We start from the raw sequence: 26,077 nt of genomic DNA, 5'->3' as shown, positions 1-26,077 counted from the left end.
GGGAACGTGCAATGCATGAGTCTACTACTACATGTTGTGTAAAATAGAGATGAACCTGTAGCCTCCTTTGCAGGCCTTCTGGTGGCGGTGGCGTTTATTTTCTGGTGGAGCGCTGATTCGCTATTTCATCTAGGACAGCGTCTTTTGCTGCAGAAATCGTATTGCCGCCCGTGGAAGGGCTACATTTCGGCATCATGTTGTGTAAAATAGATATGAACCTGTAGCTTCCTTTGCAGGCCTTCTGGGCGGCGGTGGCGTTTATTTTCTGGGGGAGCGCTGATTCGCTATTTCATCGGGTCGGTAAATATAGCATGCAAGCTATGATCAAGGAGGTTATATAGTCTATATAACCTCCTTACTTTGATGGTGTACAATTATTATCCAAAGCATCGATTTTTTAGGACTTCGATATCCCCGAGGTGGGCCAATTGTCTAGTCGAGTAAGGTTGAAACGAATGTTTTCCGTCTCTTCATTTAAACGTCAAATTGCACCCGGCAAATAAAACAAAACAAATCAAGTTATACAGCAGACACAACATGTAGGCAGTGCCTGTGTTATTACTGATTTACAGAGACTGTTCAGCATGTTTTATATACATGAGTCAAACGTCGGTCGAAGTGCGGCTGTAAATATCAAATCGATAGACCGGTTGAATTTATAGTAATGGAAATAAAGGGAAAGAAAGCGGACAACGTCGAAGATCGAGTCTTCGGTGGGATATTCTTGGACGCAAAATGTACCGTTCGTTTCAGTAGTATACAATTGATTTGTAGAATGCCATTCATTTTGCATTCTAGGGGAAACACTTATGGCTAAGAGGGATGTCCCTATGACAACAGGTAGCAGCCTCACAGTTGAGTTCCTGGTTCCAATTAGTTGCTATAACTGGGATATCACGGTTCAATCCTGGGTCAGGACATCTCGGTTGGAGCTGCACTTTCGGAAGGGACGTAAAATGGGGGTCCCTGTGTTCGAGGAGGTGCCTCGAGGACGTTAAAAGGGGAATGACTATCAACCCTTCCCTTTAAAAAATGTACTCTGCTACAGAAACATGGGGGTCCCGTGTTCGAGAAGGTGCCTCTAGCACGTTAAAGGGGAAGGGCTAGCAACCCCTCCCTTTACAAAATACACCCTGCTACAGAAACAGCAAGGAACCCTGCTGCCACAGGGCGCTACAATGGTTTGAACGAAGGTAACGATTTATTCACGTGGAGCTGTGTGCCGGCCTGAGGAAAGCACGCACTAACACGCATATCGACCTCGACGTGATTAATCCGGGATCGGCATGCACGGAAAAATCGATCAGTCCGCACGCACTAAAAGACACGTATTGAATGGGCAAATAAGGGGATAGTTTGGTATCCCTAAGGGACGCGCACAGTGCAAACATAAATAATTCACCCCAATCGTTTAAGGGACGATCGGCCGATTTACTGTAGAATCGGATATCAGGCGATATCATCTAAATACGTCACGCTACTGTAAAATGCATAGTCTCTAGGGGTGGGCGTTACGCTTCTAATTACATCCTTTAAAAATCACACAAAAAATGATCGCAAATTCTAGCTGGGTGCGATTGTATATTTGTCCGCTTTTTTACGTCTTTTGAAGAAAGTAGCAGACATGTTTTTTTCTTCTTGTTCATTTCGGACATATCCTACTTCTATGAAATGATATGCCCACCATAACGCATACTTCAACAACGGAAAGAAAGTTGTGGAAGAAGAAGAATTAAAATGCCCAAATCGTACGATGTAGTAATATATCAGTCCCACTGATGATATCTAGTCTCTACCAGACTAAACTATATGCTGGCTATGGGGAGAATAATTTTGAGAGGAGAGTTCGGCCACCATGGGATTTCATTGGCGGTTTTGACTTCCGTGGACTGGCTGTTCTGTCCAATGAATAATTCACCATATTTTGCCGAATTCTATTCTCCGTACCCCCGTAGGAAGGCCTGGTGGAGGCTACGCCATATCCACCAAACCCCGTGCGTTACGCAGATTCAGAAAATGGCGCGAAAGATCGACCGGAGCTGGTGTGAGGTCATGTTAGTAGTGCCCGCCCGCCTGGTGTGAAGATTTACTAGCATTAGGGCAGTAATCGATCACGGTGGAGCCGGGGCCTTTTGTGGTACAACGTCTGCGGCACGGAACGCGCTGGTCTGCCGGCTACGAGACACGATCCACATTCCGGACCAAACCTACGGCTCCACTGAACGGCGCTGACGGGAATAATCGGAGGAATCTTGCGGATATAGGCGAGGGTCCCAGGGCAAACACGTACGGCGACAGCCAAAGGGTTCCCTCCCCCCTTAAGAGACGTGCCGTGTCGCCTAACTACTTTGCATAACCTCGCTTGTTGTAGGGCCGTTTTTTAGTCGACCCTCCGTTGACAACGCGACGTCATTGTCGTAACTTCTGCTTGTCCGTGGACTACCCGGGATCACATAAAAGCACACAGTTATTCCAGGAGTGACAACAAATCTAACAGGCTGGTTGTCCTTGGGGAGGCTATATGTCGGTCAGGACGAAAGGAACCCACGGTTCTTTGAGTGACAGCTAGGAAACCACAAGACGCCGAAGGACCGTTTATCAATGGACGATATTCGTGTCAAGTGGCCACGCGGAACGAAGTCACGGAATACCGGCGAACCAGTATAAAAGATACGGGGAAACTGTACCACAGTGCCGCCCAGTTGTAAGTCAAGCTTCTCCCTGTTTTTTTCTTAGATTGTTATGAAGCAGTCGCCATTTTTTTTTTTTTTTCCCAGCGGATGTTGTGGTGTGGTAGAATTTGGAAAGACACGTGCCCAGTTGCTAACTTCACAGTAGTGAGTAGTATATTATTGTGTAGGGTGTGCAATATGCCTTCCATAGATTGCCTTCGCGTGCTTTCTTCACAGCTTCACACTTTGCACCCAGCCCCGATATAATCGACAAGTAGGTGTTAAGCCATAAACGGTAAGTGGGTATAAAGAGAGGGGCGTCTCTGAAATGAACTTGTTAATTCGTCAACAGATTAGTGGGAGGCGCCGCATTATTTTCGTCCTTTCCGGTTAAAGTGTTTTTAATTTTATAGACTCCTCGGACTACCAGTATTTTCGTGACAAAACACATGATACATTGAGTACCACAGGGTTAGATACTGTAGTGTGTGGATGTAACGATTGCTACGTTTTGATTTGATATGCGTTGATGAAAAAGCGGGCCCGCCCAATCTTATGAATTTCCGCCCGCGCTTGTTTTTAGGTCGGCTCGTTCGTCGCGGCAAAAAGGCGATTAATTTGTTAGTCAAGCCGCAAAATCGAAGTCTCAACGCAAGCGTTTTCGATCACTCAATCTTTACCAATAGCTGGGAATAACATTAACGTATTGACGTGCATTTCGCCTGAATAAATTATATCCACGTCGTGCTTCGTGTGGGAAAGGCGACCCCAGGTCCCACACCAGGCTTGATTCACAGATCGATCAGTAACTGCTCATTGTTTTCCTCTGCACGCTTCTATTTACCAGAGGTCACAACGCTAGACGTTTTGGCCCAGCGCCAGTGTCTAGCGGCCTGGAGGGTGACTGGGAGTTGATACCAAGGCTTTTGTATCACGTGCGTCTGTTGGTTATATTCCAGGTCTGCTGAGGTGAAACATGGGCGACATCCATGGCAGGCTAGACGCCGGGACCAGGACAGAAAGTATTGTGGAGTCACTCATCCGTCAGACTCTCCTTGGGGAAACAGGTGAGGGTACAAACTCCCAGGGGCATTTACTGAGGGATCCGCCCCCTGGGAGCGTGGAAAAGGCCATTCACCTTGATAGAGTCATTCTCAATGCAGGTCGAAAGTTCTCTGGGAGTCTGACACCGGGGGAGAGCGAGAACAGTAGGCGAGTTGCCCCTGAACTTGGAAACGCCAGTCACCGGAGGGGGAAGTTTCCCAAGGTTGCCCGCAAGGCGCAGGAAGTGAGGAAACCGCACCGAAGCAAACCTGCCAGTAAGAAAGCCAGGGATGTAAACAAAGGTGCGATGGAGGTGTGCCCATTACCTACTGACCCTGGTATTTCCCAGCTGGAGGGGGGCCAAGTGGCTGCAGCTACAGCTGGCAAGGATGTTGTCTCTCCTGGAGAGCGGCCAATAAAACTGGAGGTCTCAACAGCACCCTCTTGTGACAGCACCGGGTCTCCCCAGTCGGAAAGCACTGTCACCAGTCCACGGAGCGAGGATTCTTCTTCTCTGACCAATCAGGGAAGCAGCCCTGTCCTGTCGGTCCCCAGGAAGAAGCGGAAGCGGTGTGGGTCGTGCGAGCCGTGCACGAGGAAGGAAAACTGCGGAGAGTGCTCCAGCTGTAAGAACAGGAAGACTGGACACCAGATTTGTAAGCTGAGGAAGTGCACAGAACTCAAGAAAAAGGTGGGTCGAGTTTGGAAATTCTATATCATTACGTAGATACATTCAAGTTCGCTTTGGTTTAATGTTCATTCTGTCTGTGGTCTCTTCACCGCAAACATAAAACCACCGTGAAAATGCTTGTTGTCTTTTGCCTGCCTACCTCCTTGTTTCAACCGCAAACTAAAAATACACAGTGAACACTCAATTTTCTCCCTACCATGAAATAAAATCCCCATGAACTTAAAGGCATTATCTTACAGTACAGTATTACTTTTTATACTACAGCAGCTGTTAGAACAAGTACTTTTTAAAGACTGCCATGTCACTTCCTGTGTCAATGAGTAATGTGTGATTTAGGTGAATATGTTTGAAATCGTTAAAACAATTTCCTGAGAGGACAATGAGGGTAAAATGGAGACAATTAGTCACCTAGTGGATTACATGTGAGTGAGTGTTTGACTTGTATATGATAGGACATACCAAGTGTTGAAAATGGTACAAACTGCATTCCCTGCTTAGTACTCAGCATTTGGGAAAGAGTATGGGAGTTGAACACACACTACTACCAGTGGACCGACCCCCTGCTGTAGTGATTGCACAAAGTTGTGTGGCCCAAGGGCTACTGAAATGAAGTTGGGTGTCGTCCTATGTACTTTTGTTTCTATTATTAGTTCATACTACATGTACTTGTGATTAGCCTTTGCGCATATGTATTTGCAAATAAATGAATTCCAATACATGTATAGGTGGTCAGTAAGAATCCAAATGTCAGACAGGCAAGGAAAAATGACTGGTTTTCGCAAAATGGTTCAGAATAGCAGAGAAAAAAAGATAAACATTGAACTTGACGAAATTGACAACAACAGCTTCTTACAATCCCCTAAATGACCCTTTCCACATTGTTCCTTACAATGTAATTCTTCATTCTGAAATTTATTACATACCCTCCATTAACATTAATCCGCCAGGTTACATAAATCTGCCACTTTGAAAAACGGTGGGTTTGAGGGATCTCTAGTGCAGCACTCCCAGGTATGCACAGTTTACATATACAGGAGTGCATTATACTGGGGTACGTTGGGTTTGGGATCTGTGGACATATCTTTTCAGGATGGCTGAATTATACACCCTAGTGGAATTGTGTTAGGCATTTTGTCCTGCTACAGTCTTCTCCTCCAATGCTCATTTGTATGTGTCAGCCGTGATACTAAGGGACATAAGTCTTACAGGGGATTGTTAGGGTAATCCTGTCTCCGCTGTGAGGGTCAAGGTCAACGAAACACAGGCCAGACCCTACATCTAGGTCATGGGGGATTACTGTAAATTATACCTTTAAGTTTGCGGGGATTTGATTTAGGATATGATTTTTTTTTCATGTGTGTGTGGAAAAAATGTGTTCATGATGGTTTTTAGTTTTGGGGTTGAAACAAGGGGGTAGGCAGGCAAAAGACAGAACAAGCATTTTTGCAGAAGGTTAAAAAAATTGCCACATTGTGAAGAGAACTGTCCCACTATGTATTACCATCAAGAATTTTTGAAGGCAGATTAGAATTCATGGGAATTATTACCTCTGTGAAAACAGAGGTATTGTAACAGGTTGGTGTGTTTGCTTGTAGTGTTGTGTGTCTGCAGTTCCGCCATTGTTGTTTGAATGCAAGAAAACTAGTGTTGTGAACATACCCAAATGATACGCAATGGATGCATTAAAATCTACACCCTACATGTGGTTAACACATAAGTCAATGAGCGTATGGCTGCATATTGAAATGTTTCTACACAAGGAACTCATAAGAACTTGAAATATGCAAAAGTGTTACAGGTCTTTTGAAAGGATAGGACTTTCATACTCATTATGTATGAAACTTGTTACCAACATGAAAATGGTGGTACGTTTTTTTGCATGTCTGTGTGTGTGTGTGCGTGTCTGTGTCTGTCCGTGTTTCCGAATTTTTTAGTCAGCATAACTCAAGAACCTCTGGACGGATTAAGATGATATATGTCGGTATGTGGGTAGGTTTTTGGGAAAACGAGGGTCACGGTTGATTTTGGGCCCCCTGGTATGTGACATTGGTACCGCAGCAGAACTTTTGTATCTTTTGTCCTGTTGTCTACTAAACCATCCAGGACGAGATATACATTTTTATCTCACTCTATGACATGAACAACATATTTATCTCAACAAAGGGTTTTAACTTTGATAAACAGTGGCTACTGCTTCCGTAACGTCAGCAGGTGAAACTTACTGGTTGCGTAAAAAGAAATCTCCAATATCCAGTGGCTACTGCTGCTAGCTGTTTTATACAAAAACATATCATTTTTACTCCCTCTTACTTATTTTACTTTACTTTATCTGGCCTCCTCTACTTCCTTGAGGGCATTTTGGAGAGGTGAGTATATATATATATATGCAGACAGTCTTGTGCCGGAGAAAGGAGTTAATGTTTTAGGTGTGGTAGGTTATGCATAATTGACTGTTTGCAGGTATTATTTTGGTAGTTTTGGAACGCTGCCAGTTTTCTTTCAAACAGCACTTATTTCTATCAACGAAAACGTAATGATGTATGGAAGGATTTTTATGAGATAAATGTTGTAGGGCTTGGCATATTTTCATATATCTAACTGAACTTTATATTTGCAAGTTAAGATGTTTGTAACACAACACCGTGCTAGAAAATGTCTAGAAATGTAGAGGATCAACTCCTCTGCAGTTCCGAATAAAACCACAGGTGGAGTTATTGAGCCTTTGCTTGGTTTGATGATACATGTACTTGAACAAAGAAAAGTTCCTTTACATCCATTCATTCTTATTTTTACTGCTTGACTCAAACCATTAGGAAGAAGCAACCATTCCCTGTATCCTGTATGATTACAAAGAAGAATCCCAAAACAAAAACTGTACAAAATGTAAAACTCTTTTATATCCTTCCGCACACATCTTTTAACATACTGAAATAAAAGTAAAATCATGAATTAAGTAGGATAACATAGCCTAGACAACAGACAGCATGCAAGTTGTAATGGTAACTTATAGTGTTATTATCTCCATGAAAAATGGAGGTATTCTTTTTGGTGTGTGTGTGTGTTTGTCTGTCTGTCTGTGCGTTCAGATATTTGTGGTCAGTAACTTAAGAACCTTTGGATGGATTGTGATGACATTTGGTATGTCAGTTAGTCTTGAGAAGATGAAGGTCAATGTCAATTTTGGGCCCCTTGGTGTATGACCTTGGTACTGCAGTAGAGCTTTCTTTCGGTTGTTGTGTCTGTCTGACTTTGGTCTTGATCAGCTTTTAACGTAAGGAAAAAGTGGTGTAGGTTTGGGCCCCCTGTGCTACCCATAGTGCCTTGTGCCTCCCAGCATGCAGTGGGATCCACGAAATTGCTCTACGACAGCTTGGTCTTGCTCCCCTTTCCTTGAATAGAGAGCAGCTATTAGCTTAGTGCCTTAATGAATCTGCCATTAATGAATGCTGGTTGTGCCATTGTGATGCCAGTTGAAAGACTCTTGTGCTCCATTAGGTCATGTTTTCTTGTCAACCAGCAGGGCATGGGGTTTGCCTATGGAGACCTTTTCATCCGCTCGTATTCTGTCTCCATAGCAGTTACAAGCCTGAGGTATAGCACTCGCCGGCAGCTTTTCTGTTGGTCAGCAAAATGGTCAGCGGACAGAAGAAACAGGGCAACAAAACATCTGGTCATTAAAGATGGACACATGCAGTGTAAAACTGGAGGTATCCAAGGACCAACCAAGGGTCACACCCTGGTCAAAGAGTCAAGTGAAAAAGCATTTGACAGTTTGGCAGTCTAGATGGTCTACCATGTCATTACTGTTTTGGGCCAGACTCTAAATTGTACATTGTTGAACCACAAAGTAATTTACCAGCCAAACTAGGTAGTTCTTATTATTTTTCCAGTTTATAAGTGACCGCTCATTCCAGGGAATTATTCTGATGCAAAGTAACTGTGTTTGGGGTGAAAAGATGTTCCATCAGCAACAACTTAGTACAAGACCTGAGTTTGGTGTCTTTTACCTCTCCAAAAAAATATCATTTCGATGTAAAACTAATGTGAAAAACTGGGCGGGATTAAACCCATTGGAAAAATGTTTGGCATAAAAGACGGTCAGAAAGAGAAAAACCTTGCATGTAATTGAGCCAATTATAAAGAAAATTCTAATTCTTTTTTATTCATCTATTAAAGGTGCATTCTAATTCAATTTGGCATTAAAACCTTTCCGAACTTCTTGAAATTAAGGTTACCGTTAAGCATTGCCAGGCCTACTAAATTTACCATTAAGCATGGCTAGGATTCCCCCATGTAGGCCCTCATGTCTGTGTACGTCGCTGACTGGGTTGTTTCTCTGCCCAAGGCGCTATGGTAATAGCTAGTTACTATACCACTAACCTGTCCCACAAAACAATCCAAACACGTGTCTCCTTGTTAGGATGGTGTGAACGTAAGCAAAGTGACTGCACTACGTAGTGTCTGGGAATAGACCACCTCCCAAAATGCAGCGTGTTGCAACTTTGCTGCGATGGACTTCAGTGTACGAACCCACAAGGCTTAGTCCTACAGGCAGTCACTTTGTTTGCTCTCTTAACAACCAACAAGGCATGCCTGACAAACAGACTGTCTCCGTGATAAGTGGTTGCGGAATATTTTGGCAAGTCCTACCTTGACCTCATCTTGACCTACGACCTTGCACCCCTTCCGCGTCGACAGTGGAATAGTCCCAGACAGGGGTTGCCCTTTGGTCCTCAAGCCAACCCAACTGGTACAGCCGCCAGGCAAGAGCAACACTAAACACCAGAGAAATCTCGGGGTATTATTGACAACCTTTCTAAACATAAAAACTGGTTAATGGCTCTTGCATCTGTCCTATCAAGTATCGTTTGACTTTCCTAAAATGAGTTGGGAGGCAGATGTCGTCAGGTTTCTTTAAGTCCTTTAATGTTGCTCAACAATATATACTGGAAGTGGAACGGAGATGCTCTGGACATGATTACTTGTATATGATATGGAAAAGCTTGAGAACATGGCTGTCTCTAGCTTTAAATATTTTTCTGTCATATTTATTTTTTGGGAGCCCATCTTGTTAATTATTGTTGTTAAATCTGTTATCTTAAGTGTACAAAAATACAAATACAAGCTTTTTTTTACGGACGGCCTGAAATTTTTTCCAACCCAACAAGCAAATTTCCTGGTCAACAAGTTAAGAGAGGTAGGAAATATGTACTGGGGGTTTTCGTGAGAGGGTCAGTCAGAGAATGCATACAGGATATCAGTGGTAGAAATATTTTTTTCCGGTGTTCTGCAATATTGCAGAATGTCACAATTTTGTTTTGCAATTTGAAAATATTTTCTGCAAAGACACAAGCCTCCATGCACTACATGTCTAGCTTTGCAACATTGCTGTAATTCTCTCACTCTATCTTTAATTTTTACAAGCAAAGTTTGAAACAGGAAAAATAACATGTGTGAATAATTGTTTATGGTACACAAATATTGTAGATTTATAATAATGTTCAACTGCTGGATTGTTACCTACTGAAGAATCTTAAGTGCATAAATTTGTTAATACAGTTAATAATTTGGTGGACATTTCTATTTTTCTGCCCAAAATTGCTACAAAATTCGAAATACTGTCCTAAAATAATCATTTTTTTTAAAAATTTGTCTTAACAAAGAGGCTCTTGGTCTAAAGACCTGTTTGAAGTTGCCACTCTGTGTTTGTTGGTCTGTCTTAAGATTGACTTCAAGTTTTCTTTGGTACTTTTGACCTGTCAATATTACGGTCTTCATAGCAACCATTTAGCATCATAGCAACAGCGTCAGAAGCTTTGATATCATATGTACATTTGTTCCTCATGATCTTTATTAGTGGAATAGACAAATACTGTATGGATAGAGTTGCATTTTTGGAAGGGTCAAATACTCCCCCATCAAAATTGTTCGCTTTTTATGTGATGAATTAAACAAAGCCTGCTTACCGTAATTGATGCTCATGCCCAGACAGTACTGTACGCATTTTTCTGAATTGAACAATCTGATTTTACCCATTGAAAACATTTGGTTATTTTTTCTGAGAACTCCTTCTAGGAGAGATTCATTCATTCGTAACAACTAAAAACACTAGAGCCCTGTCATCATGTGTTATAAGTAAGTAGACTAAAATGTACTGAAAGTATCCCTCAAAGAGGGACTTCTATCTAAAAATCTCCCCCTGACAGAAATGGTATCATCTTCCTGGATAGGCTTTAGGTGATACGGGTCTCCTTACTCCTATAAAAGGAATGTATACAAATGGCAGCCAATCAGAGAGCGCCTCTCTGTTTGGCTATTTGCAGAGGGTATTGGCTGACATAATGGTGGCCTGCACAGGAGAGTGGTGAAAATTAATGGACAGCTGCTGGGGCCATTGTGCCGGAAGATGAGGCCAGAGTGAACTGTAGGTTTAAACTGGTGAATTTTTAGTGCCTTCCAACTGTTGTACAGGGTTGGGTATCTTTGTAGGGATGTGGGCCCCTTGTTGGTTCCATTGGTTTGCTTTAGAAAGGGTCAGAGGGATGTGCCGGGGCCGGCAGTAGCCATCTTGGAAAGGTTGCCCCTAAAGCCCCACCAAGGATTTTCCCATGACACTGGCATGTGGTGGCCTGGAAGTCAGTAGAGACAGTTGCAATTTGAATCTGTGGGTATTACATTTGTGTTAGATGGTGAAAAAATTGTTGGATATTTTTTTGGATGGTAAAAGATGTAGCTGGGATGTTTTGTTTGCTTTGTGTGTGGCAAAAATATTTGCTGCAGAGTGCAATATGGTTCCACGGAGGGTCATCTCGTGCACAGAATGCATTGTGTCCGTAATAGATCCAAATTTTCTGTTTTCCTTCAGTGTTTAATGTCTGTTTTCCTTTTCAGGTTGGGACAACAAGCAGTGGCATGGAGCAGAGGACAAAGAAGGCTCAGACAAAAACGGTATTGTCCTGCTGTATAATTTTGTCCTTTATTCCCAAAGTTTTCCCATTGCTCATGACCGTGCTGGTAATTTATCATGACCCCACAGTCACCCCCCACCCCCCTCTGTATCCACCTATGCCTGTGCTAGCATGTAGACCGGCATTGTTGTTCCCACACATTATATTTGCTACAGATACTGATTAGGTGATGTCAAAATTTCCCACATAATGAATACTGGCACTACCAGTAGAGAAACAGCCTACATTGGGACCCATTTCCTCTGAATGGGCCCCAGTCGTGCTTTGTTATATTCAGGCCCCTATACTGAAATCCGAACAGTGTAAAACAATGTCCATGTTCTAGAAACACAGAGAACACTCCACTTCTTAAGGTTGCTAAAAGATGAAACTATCGAATATGGCTGACCGATTGTGAAGACTACATTACTGAGACATGTATGTACATGTATAATGTGACATATTCTATACCTTACATGTATGTGCACAGTATGATATTCTCTTCTGTTGGAAGAGTTGTGCCCAATTGTTCGCTGTGTATTGATGACTTCCAGCTTGTCTCATCAATCTTGCAAGCTTGCCTAGTTCTTGTAATTTGAAATCAATGATGCTTTGTGAGGGCTTCTATTTAGGCTGTATAATGTATACAAATCCAAACATATCTTTGTATATCTTCTCTTCTGGTATTTATGTAAATACTAGCATTTGGATATATGCTTCTATGTCCGTGCCAGAGCTTCTTGTTTATTCATGTGGTGAATCCTAGCCCCTTTTCTTTTTTCCTGGCCATGCAGAGTCCAATTATTTCAAGGTCAGCCTTTCTTTGTGGTCAGTTTGACTTTTTGCGACAAAAGCCTCTTGTCTTTCCGGTGAACAGTCATTTTTCAACACGGTGGTGGACACAATGAGAGCCATTCTCACCCTGTGCCATTTTTTACCCATTTTAAAGGCAGAAGTATTGTTCCCTCGCTGGATTGTAGTTAACGTTACCATGCTCCAAGGCTCACTGTGCAACCATTCTTGGTATGTAGCCCTGCACAGAAAGATCAGTAGTGGCCGTGAGAAGGCACATATCATTTTCATGTTCCGGTTTGGTAGGGTGGATAACTCTGAATAATTGTTGACCTGGATTGGAGAGGTAAACTTATCAGACTAGCTTCCGTTTCCTGTCCATTTGCATGTGTAATGACCTGGCAATTTTTTTTTTTCAATTTACCTGTTGTTTTTGTTAGGTTAGAAATTTGTGCCACCATTTTGTTGGAAATGAATGGAGGATTTCCTTTCATGTACAAGGAATAGCATTGAATATTTCCTAACCATGGAAAAATTACCCATTTATTAGTTTGAGGCCCATAGGTTTGAGTTTCTCGTGTTCATATACAAAACTATAGATACTTGTGCACTGCTACTCAGTGCTAGACGAAACAAGGGGCATTGGACATATGGAATTATGATATTTCCAACCAAATATAGAAACAGATGACTTTTATGGAGACACAGCTACATAGCACATGATTGCCTGGCATGCAAGCCATATAGCACATGTAGCAGCTCTTGTCCATTTGTAAGGAGATTGCTGGGGAAAATGAAAAGCAGTATGGTTACATCCAGGCACTCATACAAGTGCTAATGAAGCCAGGCTCAGGCATTGTTTGTGTTGTGAGGGGCTTGGAAGCCCTGGGGAGGCTATTATTGTCTTGGCTCTAATGTTGTACAAATATTGCAGGCGTGAAAGCCTGTTGTTCAAGGTGATTCCTGTCTGAAAGGCTGTGGTAGTGCCCCTCCTATCTCTGCATCTTTAGTTAACTGCCATAAACCACTGCCAACTGTCCAACTGTGGGTCTTTAGCAGCCAGCTTGATAATGTAAACAGCCCCCTTATGAGGCCCCACCTAATTAATGCAGAGTGTACCCTTTCAGGGGGAGGCTTTGCTCATCAAACCAGAACATGTTTAAAACCCTGCATGAAGATCACTCATCAGAAATACATTGGCAAGTATGGTTGGTGGTTTCTACATTGCATGGTTGATGACAATTCCGGGGTATTTGTTTTGTACTACTGTGGGGTTTGTTTTGTGTGGAAAATTCAACAAAAGGACCATGTGTATTTTGGCTAAGATGGCCCAAATGGGTCTAAGAAAAAATGGCATGAAAAATTGGACCCTTGAAAGTATAAGTCTTGCGGAGTGTTTAGCTATTGAATGGGCAGATGTCCATGGGTTTCTTTGTCTTATTTTCCACTTTAGAATATGGCACCTGTATTAAAGGGAGTGTCTTTTTTAAAGGTTGAATGTGGATCCTGAAACGTGAGACACTGAGGTACAGTGGCACGCCCTGGAGGGGGATCTTGTTTTGTTTGAGGTTGATATTTGCACAGCATGTCCAAAACATTGCTTTGTGGGGGTGTTGTGATTTCGGCTTTTGCGGAAAACTACAACACAGGTGAGAGACACTAAAACAACACACTGAAGTCCATGGGTCGAAGTTTCATAGAGGCAGAATTGTGCCTTTTTTAAAGGGAAACTGAACTATCTAGCTGCAATCACAAACATGGTAGAAAATATGATACTAGCTAAAATATCAGTCTCAAAGAGTTAAAAAGATATTCAGTGAGCGTGCATGCGTAACATTATGGCAAAATTCCAATCATCCATACCATACCATTGATAATACATAATTAGGGTAAGGTGTAGCTAGGCGAACGATAATCAATGGTAAAAATACTAGAAATGCCAATCATTCACAACCATCCCATACCATTATGAAATCGAAGGGATGTGCCTGCAACTATTTTGTGGTTTTATTGTCTGTTATATTCATGAGAAGTAACAAAGCTTGTGGTTTCTGTTAGGGGAAGGAAAACATGGTGCTAGAAGCTTTGTATTCCAGTAGAAAGAAAATTGAAAGAGAGTGTTAGTTAAGAGTTGTGTTCACAATGACTTTAGTAATTCCAAATTTCAATGTGCTATCAAACTTATGTACGGCGTACAGTGGGAAATGGGAATCAAGTCCTTAACACTGAAGTACTATTTTGTGTTGATAAGGCTGAGAAAAAATGGTAAAACCATCATACGTTTTCTTTAGAGGATTCTCCCAGGTGTTTTTTCAAATAGTTAATCTGTCTCCAAACGAAAGTTTCACAGTGGGAAACACAACAGAAGACATGAGCCAATGTTACTTGCTACATGGTAACTTGTGCTCTTTATGTGAATCTGTAAGTATAGAAGGTAGGATTTCCACATAAAGTTGAATGGAAACTTGTGAGGTGTTCTGTATACTGCAGACCGCACTGTGTTAAGTTGCTATAGTAAACGATGTCAACCTCAGCGGTCAAAGTTGTGCTGGTAAATTTTTGTGGTATCAACTGTTCAATCCCACACGGTGTAAGATTCCAGCAGGCTGCATTGCAGTGTGAAACCCTAGGTCGAAAGACCACCTCACGTCTTTTTCCATTGCCAAGAAGCTAACAAAGTGCATGAGGTTGTCGACCGAAAGTGACGCCATTATGACCAATCCTTTTTCCATAGGCAAAGTGCCAGTGTCCTCAAATGACCTCACATGAAGTAGGTCAGCACGGCTGCTCCGACAACATCAGCACGGGGAACAACGAACCACCACGTGTCATCGTTGTACACGGACCGGCATGTTGCTACTATCCAGCGCTTAGTTTAGACAGTTTTAAATCTTACAGCGGTGCAAAAACGGACACAACAAAAGATGTAGGACTTAATCAACCACAGCGATTCTGTAAATTGCCTATTACGCGAAGGTATTCAATGTTCATCAACACATTGTGCCTTTTATGGGACTGATAGCTACTACCCTGGGTGCTTACTTTAGCCAGTTTCAAAGCTTACAACGGTGCAAAAACAGACATAACAGTTGACTTATCAACCACAGCGTTCTGTAAATTTGCCGCTATGCTACTACTACACGAAGGTATTCAATGTTCATCAAAATATCGTGCCTTAAATCGGACTGATAGCTACTAGTACTACCATGGGTGCTTACTTAAGCAAGTTTCAAAGATTACAACGGTGCAAAAATGGACACAACAGAAGATATAAGACTTAACCATAGTGATTCTCTAGATTGCTGTTGTGCTTCTACTGTGTGGAGCTATTCAGTGTTTATCAAAATATTGTGCCTTATATGGGACTCATAGCTACTACCCTGGATGCTTACTTTAGCAAGTTAAAAAGATTACAACGGTGCAAAAACGGGCACGACAAAAGATTTAAGACTAATCCTCCACGGCGACAGGTTTCCCATAAAGTGTGGCGGATAGTTTGGCATTCTGTAAATTGCTGTCGTGCTTCTACTACTAACTTGAAGGTATTCAATATTCATCTGAGTGTTGTGCCTTGTATGTATGGGATTGATAGCAAGTTGGTTTCAATGGGCGAACGCTAGGATTCCCTGGTACATGATTGCCTTACCAGAATTGTAATGAAATTGTAAGATTGAAGAATACGTGCAACAAAAGTTAAAACACAAACAACAGATTTTCGTGCGAAACGTGTATGTCATAATACCATTCATGGGTGCTCCTGAACTGTACAGTTGTACCGAAGTATTTTTCAATGTCACAAATTGTTCTGAAAAAATTACAAACTCCGCATCAGTTTGAATTCTTGGTTCTTGGATTTGCCCACTTCATTTTTACCAGAAAAACAACAAAACACTTTTACCATTCTGGGCACCTATCAACCACAAATTAAAGTATTTGTCTTCCTACTTGTTCATGTTTTTATTCTTTACGTTTACCGCAAAAAAATGTACTTTGAAATAGTAAACATAGTCAGGTTATGTGTATGTTAAAGGCTTGAACATCGTCAACAAAGAGAATGCATTTTTTTAAACATTGCAGCATTGCTTTTTACAACATCCAATGAAAAGTTTTTATCTGGATGACATCGTCAGCATGTCGCTTCTTAGCCTGATTTAGTCACGTTTATACAGACTAGTTGCTTCTGCTCAATCACACTTTATAACAAATGACGCACAAATAGGACAGCTCCGTTTTCTGCGGGCATCATGCCAGTGTCCTCAGATGACCCCGTGAGAATGTAGTCAACTGAGCGGCTACTGCATTATGAACGGACGGAATACCTACACCTGTCTTACAGAACTCCTACGGTATTTCTGCCAGTCTTAATAGCTGCTAATATCACACCTTAACATCCACATCTGCAAACCAAACAATTGTGAAATTTTGGCAATGATGCCTGGTGTCACTGATAAGTGGTTAGAGTAGCGGACATGGGATTGAGAGGTGACTGGTTCGATTCCTGGTATGTTTCTTTGTGTTTCTGCCCCCAAAGTGTTGAAGACATGAAGACGCCTTTTATAGCCTGTGAGGTTCCTTTTGGCACGCGACACCATCTACTTGGATGTCTCGGATATTATGCTTTGTCTCATGACCCAGGCAGCAGTTTGGAGAAATTGTGTCTATTTTCCATAAGATTTGTACTTTTTCGCATGGTGCTAAGCAGCTTTGTGCATTTTTCATAAGATTTGTATGCATTTCATAAAATTTGTGCGAATGCTTAAGGCCACCTCTGAAGTCGGCAGTATGTAGTGCTATCATTGGTGCTCGTAAGATTCATCCTGCCCATTTTGAGGTGCAATGTACATGTAGGTATTGAAATGGCCGTTCATTTGATAGGCTTTTCCAACTGTGTTCTTGTTTGCGGCTTCTTCTTGTTGGGTGGAATAAGGTCAGACCTCAGACTGGAAGGATGCACAGTCCAGCCAGTATGCCAGCATTACTAGGTTTAAAATGCCATGCAAGGGCAAAGTAGTTGAGTGGTCATTGGCACAATTGTCTTGGCAGTGATATAACAGCAACAAACAAAATCCTACCAGGGTAAATAATGCGGCCAACCTGAAAAGATACGCAATAAGAAAAATTACCTTGTTTTTTTTGCGTGGAACAACCAAAAATTCAGCTAGAAGCCTTAGATAGAATCTATTGTCAGTATAAACTCAAAAAGGTACAAATCTTAGGTAGAATGAGTTGTCCTGTATTGTTTTAAAGCTTTTCTAATGTACCACAGTAATCTGTTCAAAGACTGGCTTTTGTATGTACCTGTTCCCCCTACAGCTAGCTTTTGGAATAACCGGCTCATGACTATGCAAGAGCAGGGGTTGGGTAGGCTTTGTGATATATTGGTGTGACGTCATGTCTGGGTCATAGGTCACAGATCCAGCTGGCATTCAACAGGGAAAGACCAAAGTACACCAAATAGGAAGGCCGCAGAATTGGGGGCATTTGTAGGTACTGGAGTGGAGCCTCTATAAGGATTTAAGCTGCTTTGTTGAAATCCTACAGCAACAGCTGAAAAACTGAAACCAAGAGGAGTTAGTTCAATAGCTTGCTACCAAGCAGAGGAAATAATGTATTTGGAGTAAAGGCACTGGTATCCTCAAGGATATTGATAAAATGTTCAAAATGTTAATTCTTTATTGATCAAACACTGTTGCCTTTTCTGGTTGAAAATAGCATCCTTCTCAAAGATGATGTAAAAACCAAGGCTAGACTGTTTTTAGGGGAATCTTTATTATTAAGGTGTAGCAGTTCAGTTCATTCTATGGGTAGCTTCCCCATAAAGGTTGGCATGTAGCCCCTGTAATTCGAGCAGCTGATCTGAATATGTGTAGTCTGGAAAGGGGTTGTTGTGACGGGAGATTACACTGTTGGGTCAGAACCCTACCCTTCTGAATGTGGGCTGAGTGTATTTCTGGTGTTCATGACTGTGAGATGTTAACATTGGTATGGAGGCAGGACAGGGGCAATATGGGGGGGGGGAGGCACGAAAACCTGAAACGGCATTAGATAACCTAGAAATGTGGGTCTGCATCTGGTACCAAGACTGGCAGGGCCTGCTGTCAGTCAATTGTTAGCAATAAGCTATTAGTAGTGAGCAGACATCAGATATTTCTCTGAACACAGGAACATGACCTTCACATGTCACTGCCACCTTCCCCTGTTCTTGTTTAAAGGTAGTCCCCCCATAGCCTTTTTTGAGCCCTTAGGGTCAGTGGGTTGTTATCCACTGTGCCTAGGGCATGGTATTGGAAGGCGTTTTTGTCTTCTCAAGGTTATGTATAATCATAGTACCCATTTGTTTAGGAACATAATCCCAAAAGATTTTGATTGTAATTAAGAAGTGTTGAGCTTTTTCTTTAAAAATGTTCAACATAAATGAAAACAGATTATTAATGTACAAGTTTGCAGAATACGAAGTTAATTTAGTGTTGTTGGTGAACTATGGCAATTTCTAAAACATTAACTGACTATCGATGATGAAACCATTATTTGGATAATATGTAAATATAGCAAGCTTGCATAGTAGGTTCTGGGAGAAATTTTTTCAAGATATCCTTGATTGCCTTGGAAAGAAGGCCAGTGTTCACGCATACGGCCGCGTGGCGCGTTGGATACACCCGATCCCTCGATCTCGGAAGTTAAGCAACGCGCGGTCCGGACAGTGCTTGGATGGGGGACCAACCAAGGACGTCCGGATTGCTGTAGCCTCACGAAGCTTTCCACGAAATCGTCTTCCGGGAGGGACGTAAAACGGGGGTCCCGTGCTCGAGGAGGTGCCTCGAACACGTTAAACAGCCTCATTACCCTACACATTGGGTACCTGCCTGTGGCACTGGCTGCAAATACACCTGATATATTAAGATATGAATAAAAACAGCAAACCATTAACCCAAGCTATAGAACAGTAATTAGACATGACTACAGCCTTTTCTTTACTACAGAAGCCATACAGATTCATGTGGCCACCATTACAGAAAACCGACCTGCATTGTATTTGTAATTCATGGCCATTGTTCATGTAACTGATAACATTAAGCAAACTGAGGACAGAAATAACAGAAGGTAAGCATTTGTTTACTAGTCCATTCAGGCCAGGGGCTGCAGTGGGCTCATTTGCATTGATTGACAGCTTGGAAAGAATGGAATCACTCAACCCTGTGACCTTACTAGGCCTTTGGAGACCTCAGCCTGGTGCACATATTATTTTGTCTGCCTGTTTGTCTGGTTGCGTGCAAACCTTTGCCAGAGGGGACTGACTAACTAATGTGTACTGCGATGAAGGCAAACTTCATCAGAAGGACTGACTAACTAATACCTACTGCAGTGAAAAGGCAAGTAAATGTTTAGCACACTGGTGGACATTGTAAGGGGAAAGCAACAGTTGTCCAGTGAAATCCTTGGTTACAAATGCCTAATCCATGTTGGTTTTGTGTTGGTTCCATCTTAGAACCATAGATTCTGTAGATTGTAGCATTTGGGTGGGGATTGGAACAATGTTATCCAGAAGTAAGAGATATTGGGTTAGATTTGTGGGTGTGCACACAACTTAGAATGTTGCAGGAGACATACTGTAAACAGCAGCAGTAAACATTGTTGGGCTCTGGAAAATCTTTTCCTGACTCCACTTTAGGAGGGTCTGCATGGGGGTGGCAATACTTAGCGGTATAACAAATTTAGGAGGGCGAGCAACGCGTAAAGGTAAATTTAGGAGGGCCAGCATTGCTTACTTTAACATGTAAATTGACACGCATTCCTACACACTGCACTAGATTTGGGTATCTTTATTGTTACAACTAGGCTGCAAACAGTGACACGACCAGACGTTCAGTTTTTACTTCTATGCAATCTGGTGTTTGACTATGCAATACAAAGAATTTGTCAATAACGCTTAACGATGAATTCTGGATAACAAACAATTAATTTACGCACAATTCTTGAGGTTTAAGTAGACTGGCCAGCTACGATTAACGGTGAAGCTAGCTTGCTATGCCTCACAGATAGAGCCATGGCAGACCCTCCTTCAGATAGTGAGTGTGGCAACAGCTGGAGTCTGTTTTACAGATGATAGGAGTTGGAAGGTAGACATGGCATAAGCATACCTATATACAGAATGGATCAGGAAGCACTCTGGTTTGTAAATTGTAGAGCTCAGATACAGGTGACAATCCTCATATAACATTCAGGATCTTCTGGAATTGGCAAGGCAAGGATTACAGGAAATTGGTATCTAATGAAGACAAGGGAACACTTCTGGCCCAAAGTTTATATCAGTGAGATGAAGTGAAACGCTTTACGGACTCCCTCACAGCGGGAATTGTTTGGTGTGGACACATGTTGCACGGAAGTGTGAAAACCTCCTATTGCCCCAATAGAAATCTTCTCAGCTAGTTTACACACCCTCCAAAGCAAAGAATCTCAAAGAGCTGCCATGTAAGCCACCTACATTAATGCAGAAAAGACTTGATAACCATACTGAGTTTTCAAGGACACAGCGGTGCCGACTTGCTGCTTTATTTGTGTTGGTAGACCTGTCTGGTTACCAAATGTTCCTGCTGTGTACACATTTCCTGCCCAAATCATGGTCCCTATAGTTCTACAGCACTCATTTCTAGCATGTCTCTTGCAAATCAAAGTATTATTATTAGTAGAGGTTTTGAGGGTTTTCTTTGACAGAAGCAAGCTAGCTGGAAGCAAGGTTTCTTTCTGTCAGCCTAGTGACCTTTCAGACGTTTTGCGGTTTGTTTTGCAGACCTGTGAGATTCTTGTGGTTTCTTTAAGTGAGCTCATATTTCAGGTGCTGTATTGTTCCTTTAGCCTTGCTTGTAGTAGAAGACAGTATGCACACACACACAGGTTCTTGAATACATAGGACCTTTTGCAAGTTTCAGAATCTTCAATTTGCGATGATTATTGGTTTAAAACCACTTAGTATGGATTTAGTTACAAAGTTCACGCAGATCTGAACAAGAAGGCATGTTTCCCTTCAGAAACCTGTGCCATAATTGGTTATTGCCTGAGGCCTGAAGCCATTTTTATCTAAGTTAATTATTTTGGTGTCCCCATGCAGATGTATTCCTTTGTCTACAGAGTTGGATAGTAGGAAACCTTTCTGTGACACACAAATGCAGTTACACTTTACTAAATTCGTCTGTTCCAATACAAGCCTTCATCAGCATTAACGCTTATCTAAAACTTATTCTCAAGTTTCGATTCCTTGGGGAATTCTTTAAATGAAGGTTCTTATTTTTGTGAAGACGTTAGGACTGAAATGGAGGAAATAGAGGATTCCAGTGGTATCTGAGGATGAGAATGACATTGGAAAGTCAGTAGGTTGCCAAGTGTGACCTTTGATTGTCAAAGTAGTGTCTGGTTCTGTCTGTCTGTCTGGGTTGTTTAGCTTGAGGGGAAATATGACAGAGAAGGGACAAGACCTGATCCATTGCAGACTTTTGCCTGTTGGTTGTTCAGTAGACTGTACACAAACCTTAGGGGAAGTAATTGTGAGCTGCCCTGGAGGGAATACATGTGTGCATGTGTTATTAACTGTAAATGTTGGGCTTGCCTGTCTCCACTTTAGGTTACATTCATTTTTCCTTTCAGAGAATATTGAAATAAATAATGACTGTTGCAGTGTTTTTCTTGGCAACTAGCCTACATTTTTTGTACATAAACAATGCATGTGCCAATCTAAGCAGTGTTTTGCGCTTAGAAAAATATTGCACCCCCATTTTCCAGCAGGTACCCAGACAGTGCATTTTGTGAAGTTGCGAGAAGGATTATGGGAAGTGTGAAATGTGGTAGCACGCAAAATTCTGGGGGCTCCAAATATCACACTACCCACCTGCAAGGTGCAGAAACTTTTTTTAACATTGTGGCAAAGTTTGAACAACTTGCAAAATAGGCAAGCTAAAAGAATGCAAAAGAAACAGACATAGACTTGAATCCTGGTCCCATATATGTACTTAAGTAGAAGTACTAGAACTTCATTCAATGCATTTATTCTATCCTTGTACAGGATACCAGAGGTCATCTAAAACATAATTACAGTATTGTTTTGTGTCAATGTGTATTAGTCTTAATTAGGTAGTTGGTAAAGTGCATTGTGTAGGAAATTGGGGTGTGTTGTCATGGTAATGCTGAAGTGTGAATGACAGTTTTCAGACTGGTTAACAGGTGCTCACAAACTAAGGGGGTCCCCAGAGAGGGTGATGTTTTTAAGTAGGCAGATTTTCCACTGCTACTAATTGGAATAATTGCACTGTTCTGGAAAAGGTTTGCAAATTCAATTTTGGGTATTACTGACTTTGAAATTGCTCAGAATATCAATATCAGTTTTTTTAGAGGGATAATTTCCTTCTTACTTTTTTTTAGTTTGGTTATAGAAAGTATTTATTGAATAGGACACCTTATATTGTTGCTCCTTTACAATTGTACAAATATGCCTTTATTCTATGTGTACATTGTATTTTTGGTACTTTGTAGGCTAGAAATATGCAGGTTCTGTATAATGAAACACATACATGTATTGCACGAAACAGAAAAAAGCATTTTGAGTGCAAGTTTTATTTTGCAGTGCAATGTACTGTACGATAACAATATTTTCCTGTGGTTGAATTATGCTCTGGAGGGCCCTGGGTCAATCCTGGGTTTTGGACATGTTTATTGGGGCTGCACTCGTCTTTCCGATGGGACGTAAAATGGAGGTCCCATGTTTAAGGAGGTGTCTCAAGCATGTTAAACTTAAAGGGGGAGGGCTAGAAACCCCTTCCTGAAAAAATATACTCTGCTACTGAAACAGCAAGGAAACTTTCTGCCCTATGTGTCACTAGGCACAAAAAGAGCCTGAAGGAACGAACGAACGAACCATGCTGTTGTACAACAAGTGCATGCTTGCAGCCTGGAACTTGGCCAGACATAGAGTCAATACCCAAGCAGTCGCAGACAGAAGGCAACCTTAGCCCAGGACAACAAAGTGTCGGTTGTGAGGTCACCTGGCTCTAGTCCAGATTCCTGACACCCACTGGTGCCCTAACTTTATTGTCATTACATAAGGCATTGAATAGCACCCAAGCAGAATGGGGGATTCAGTTACAGGAGGGCTTCTCCGCAGCTACGAAAAGTTTGCAAACTAGATTTTGGTCATATCTCCATAGATACTATATCGAATGCATTGTATTATATATCATTGGAAAGCTAATTGCCTGCCCTTTTCAATGATATCCTGTTTGTTATGATTGTACGCCCATGGGGTGAGCATGAGGGCTACTTATGTGAGTGGGTGGTAAAAGAATAGTGCCAAAATTTCCTGTGATCATACCATATGTCCGTTGTTTTGCAGTGATTAGCATAATGTGTAATATGACTGGAAATCATATATATTTTCCTTTAAAATGATGCTTCCTTTGTTATGATCATGTTATTGTGCAATGAGAACCATGGCTGTTTTTGTAGTGGGTCGCCCCCAAAAAGTGCCCAAATTCCCTGGCAAAGTCAGACAAAAATTGCGTTGGTTGCAAAATTTCAGCACTTTCATTTTATGACACACTTTCCTTATTAGCAAGTTCTTTCGTGCCAAAATTGCTTCATGTTGACAGTTTAACCTGTACCACACTGAAGTAGCCCTATGGGTACCAATTCTCTATTGGTTACAGGGTTTGACAGCAGGGAGAAGGTTAAAGAAAGAAGATAGTTTGTCAGCTCAATTTCAATAGGCTGTCTTGACAAGGTGTAATTTCTGTAAAAAAAGTGTTCGTACTGCTGATATAAGATGTTACTGCCTGACCTTTTGCCCCCTTACCCTGTGTACTAATGTCCCACTCTAATCAATGAGGTGTTCACATCAAGTGACTATTCATGATGGGGCTGCAGTCTCCCTCCATCAAACCACCTCTGATTAACCATCTCCTACTCCTATATAGCTCACAGACAGAAATAAAATACTACCAATTTCCACAGCGGCTTCCCATTGGAAGCAGGAGGAAAGGTTGCTACATGTAGGGTAAGCCCCGAATTTTGCATACATTAGGCAGGGTTGTGCTATATAAGCCCCAGTGGAGGCATTAATCAGTGTCAGTCTGTGCTTGTGGCTGAGGATTACCCATGAAAGCAGAACAACAGTCAGATTCTAATGCAGGCCCCTGGACTAATTTTGTGGGCGCAGGGGCTGCGAATGTCTGCAGGGCTGCTATCGATCAGTAATTGAGCTGTGAATCCAGCTGCAAATGCAACCCTGGCTGCAGCAGGGTCCTGTAAATCTCACAGTCGGCTCCAGTCTGCATCATTCTCCCAGGGGTCAACCTTTTGGGAAAAGGATTTTTGCTGTATGCAGTCCACACTTGGCCAGATTCCCAAGACATGCTCATCACCTGGACCATACAGTTAAGCAAAGACAAGTGTGTGTCATCAAGACTGTAGGGCTGCATTAGCTCCTGAAGGTAATATTGTAGATCTATGTTACTGTTTCCCCACTTCTTGGCTGGCTGTTAAAAATGGATGAATAGGGAGGGAGGAGGGTCAATGGTTCGGTACTGAGCAAAAATGCAGATGAAGGAATGGGTGGGTAGGCAGCTGGTTAGATACTCAGTTTTTGTTCATGAACGGAAAACGTTTTCCAGAGAATGTAGAAGACAGCTGCCTTACAGTTATGCTTTGTATTCATTTACCTCATATCTGTTCAATAACAACCGATCAGTTAGATTATATTGTAGCGCTCAATGATTGCTACTATTGCAAAGCAAGCAACCTCCTTCTCGCTCTACGTTGTCAATCCACGTGCTATTGCGGGTACGCAGAGGGCTTTCGTGATCTGCTAAGTTGTCCTGTGCTCTACAGCGTTCGTTGCACAGCGTCCGATGGTGAGAGAAGACGCGACCTTGAATGTGAAATCGTCCAGGCTTACTTATCTCTGGTGTATTTCAAGTATGGGGCATGAACATTTCTCATGGTAGACCCGATCTATGTGGGAAGATCTGATCGATTTCTGGGGCAGCCCCGGCTAAAGATACGAAGTGGTTGGCCGTCTCTTACATACCGCGGGGCCGTACGCAAATAAATGGCGTTGCGGCGGGTATGAGTGAGGGGGTTTCCCCGTTGATATTAATAAGTAATTGACGTCATTGGCCCTATGCCATGGGAGGCTTCAACGTTTCACCATGTGGTTTCTGTAACGGGCTTGCGCTTCGTACGTATCATGCTCTTCAGCCGATCCTTGTCTTACGGATCATGTTTCTTTGCGTTGACAATAATATTTTTTCATGATTTTACAGTTCAATATGAATCATGGCCACTTTTTCAGCTGATATGGGAATATCATAAATGATATGTTTTATCCATAAAAATACCTTTCTTACAAATGTCATGTTAAAGTAATGATACGGTACATGCATTTTGATTTTTGGTTATAGAAACTTTTATACAATTAGTTAATTTCATCTGTATTTTGATGTACTGGGAACGTCATCGCTGTCTAATTCAGGTTTTACTTCATTGTTATGGCCTCATATGTTGAGATTTTGTATTCATGGACAGTAGGTCCAGTTTGCTTGAAGATGATATGTACTCTGTTTCCCTGTGAAAATGAGATGCGGGCTGCACTTTGTTTTGCATATAGGCTGTCCTATGTTAAGAATTTATTGCTTTTATTAGTTACCACATTATATGGAAGCTATACCCTCGGGCTAGCTGAAAATGCCAACCAAATATATGTTTTTGTTGAGCTAACATATATTCATTGATGTCATGAAAATATTTTTTATTTTACCGGGCAGGGGAAATTTCTGTTTTAATGGTATGTGTTCAAGGAGAAATTATAGATTTTTCAGCCATATTGTGGAAAAGAGAAAGAATAGCAGATCCTGAAAAAAATGGGCGTGTCCCAGAAAAATCATCTGAGT

General features: G+C 41.9%; 1 protein-coding gene across 6 annotated transcripts in view; it reads left to right on the top strand.

The window, feature by feature from the left end:
- The first annotated feature begins 2,034 nt into the window (after window positions 1-2,034).
- LOC136448526 (methylcytosine dioxygenase TET3-like) overlaps window positions 2,035-26,077 on the top strand; it is a 43,622-nt gene continuing 19,579 nt past the window's right edge. For 4 of the 6 annotated variants that reach the window (XM_066448117.1, XM_066448116.1, XM_066448115.1 and 1 more), the window contains exons 1-3: window positions 2,035-2,704; window positions 3,632-4,407; window positions 11,299-11,355. In XM_066448117.1, coding sequence (XP_066304214.1) covers window positions 3,649-4,407; window positions 11,299-11,355 — 816 coding nt within the window. In that variant the 5' untranslated portion in view covers window positions 2,035-2,704; window positions 3,632-3,648. Of the gene's footprint in view, window positions 2,705-3,631; window positions 4,408-10,708; window positions 10,832-10,895; window positions 11,072-11,298; window positions 11,356-26,077 lie in introns of those variants that run through there. The other 2 variants (XM_066448118.1, XM_066448119.1) reach the window with 2 other exon arrangements.

The sequence above is a fragment of the Branchiostoma lanceolatum genome, chromosome 14 (assembly GCF_035083965.1).
Source record: "Branchiostoma lanceolatum isolate klBraLanc5 chromosome 14, klBraLanc5.hap2, whole genome shotgun sequence".
Classification (NCBI taxonomy): Eukaryota; Metazoa; Chordata; class Leptocardii; order Amphioxiformes; family Branchiostomatidae; genus Branchiostoma; species Branchiostoma lanceolatum.
Note: the sequence above shows the minus strand (reverse complement) of the source record. Positions and strands in the feature narration are given on the sequence as shown.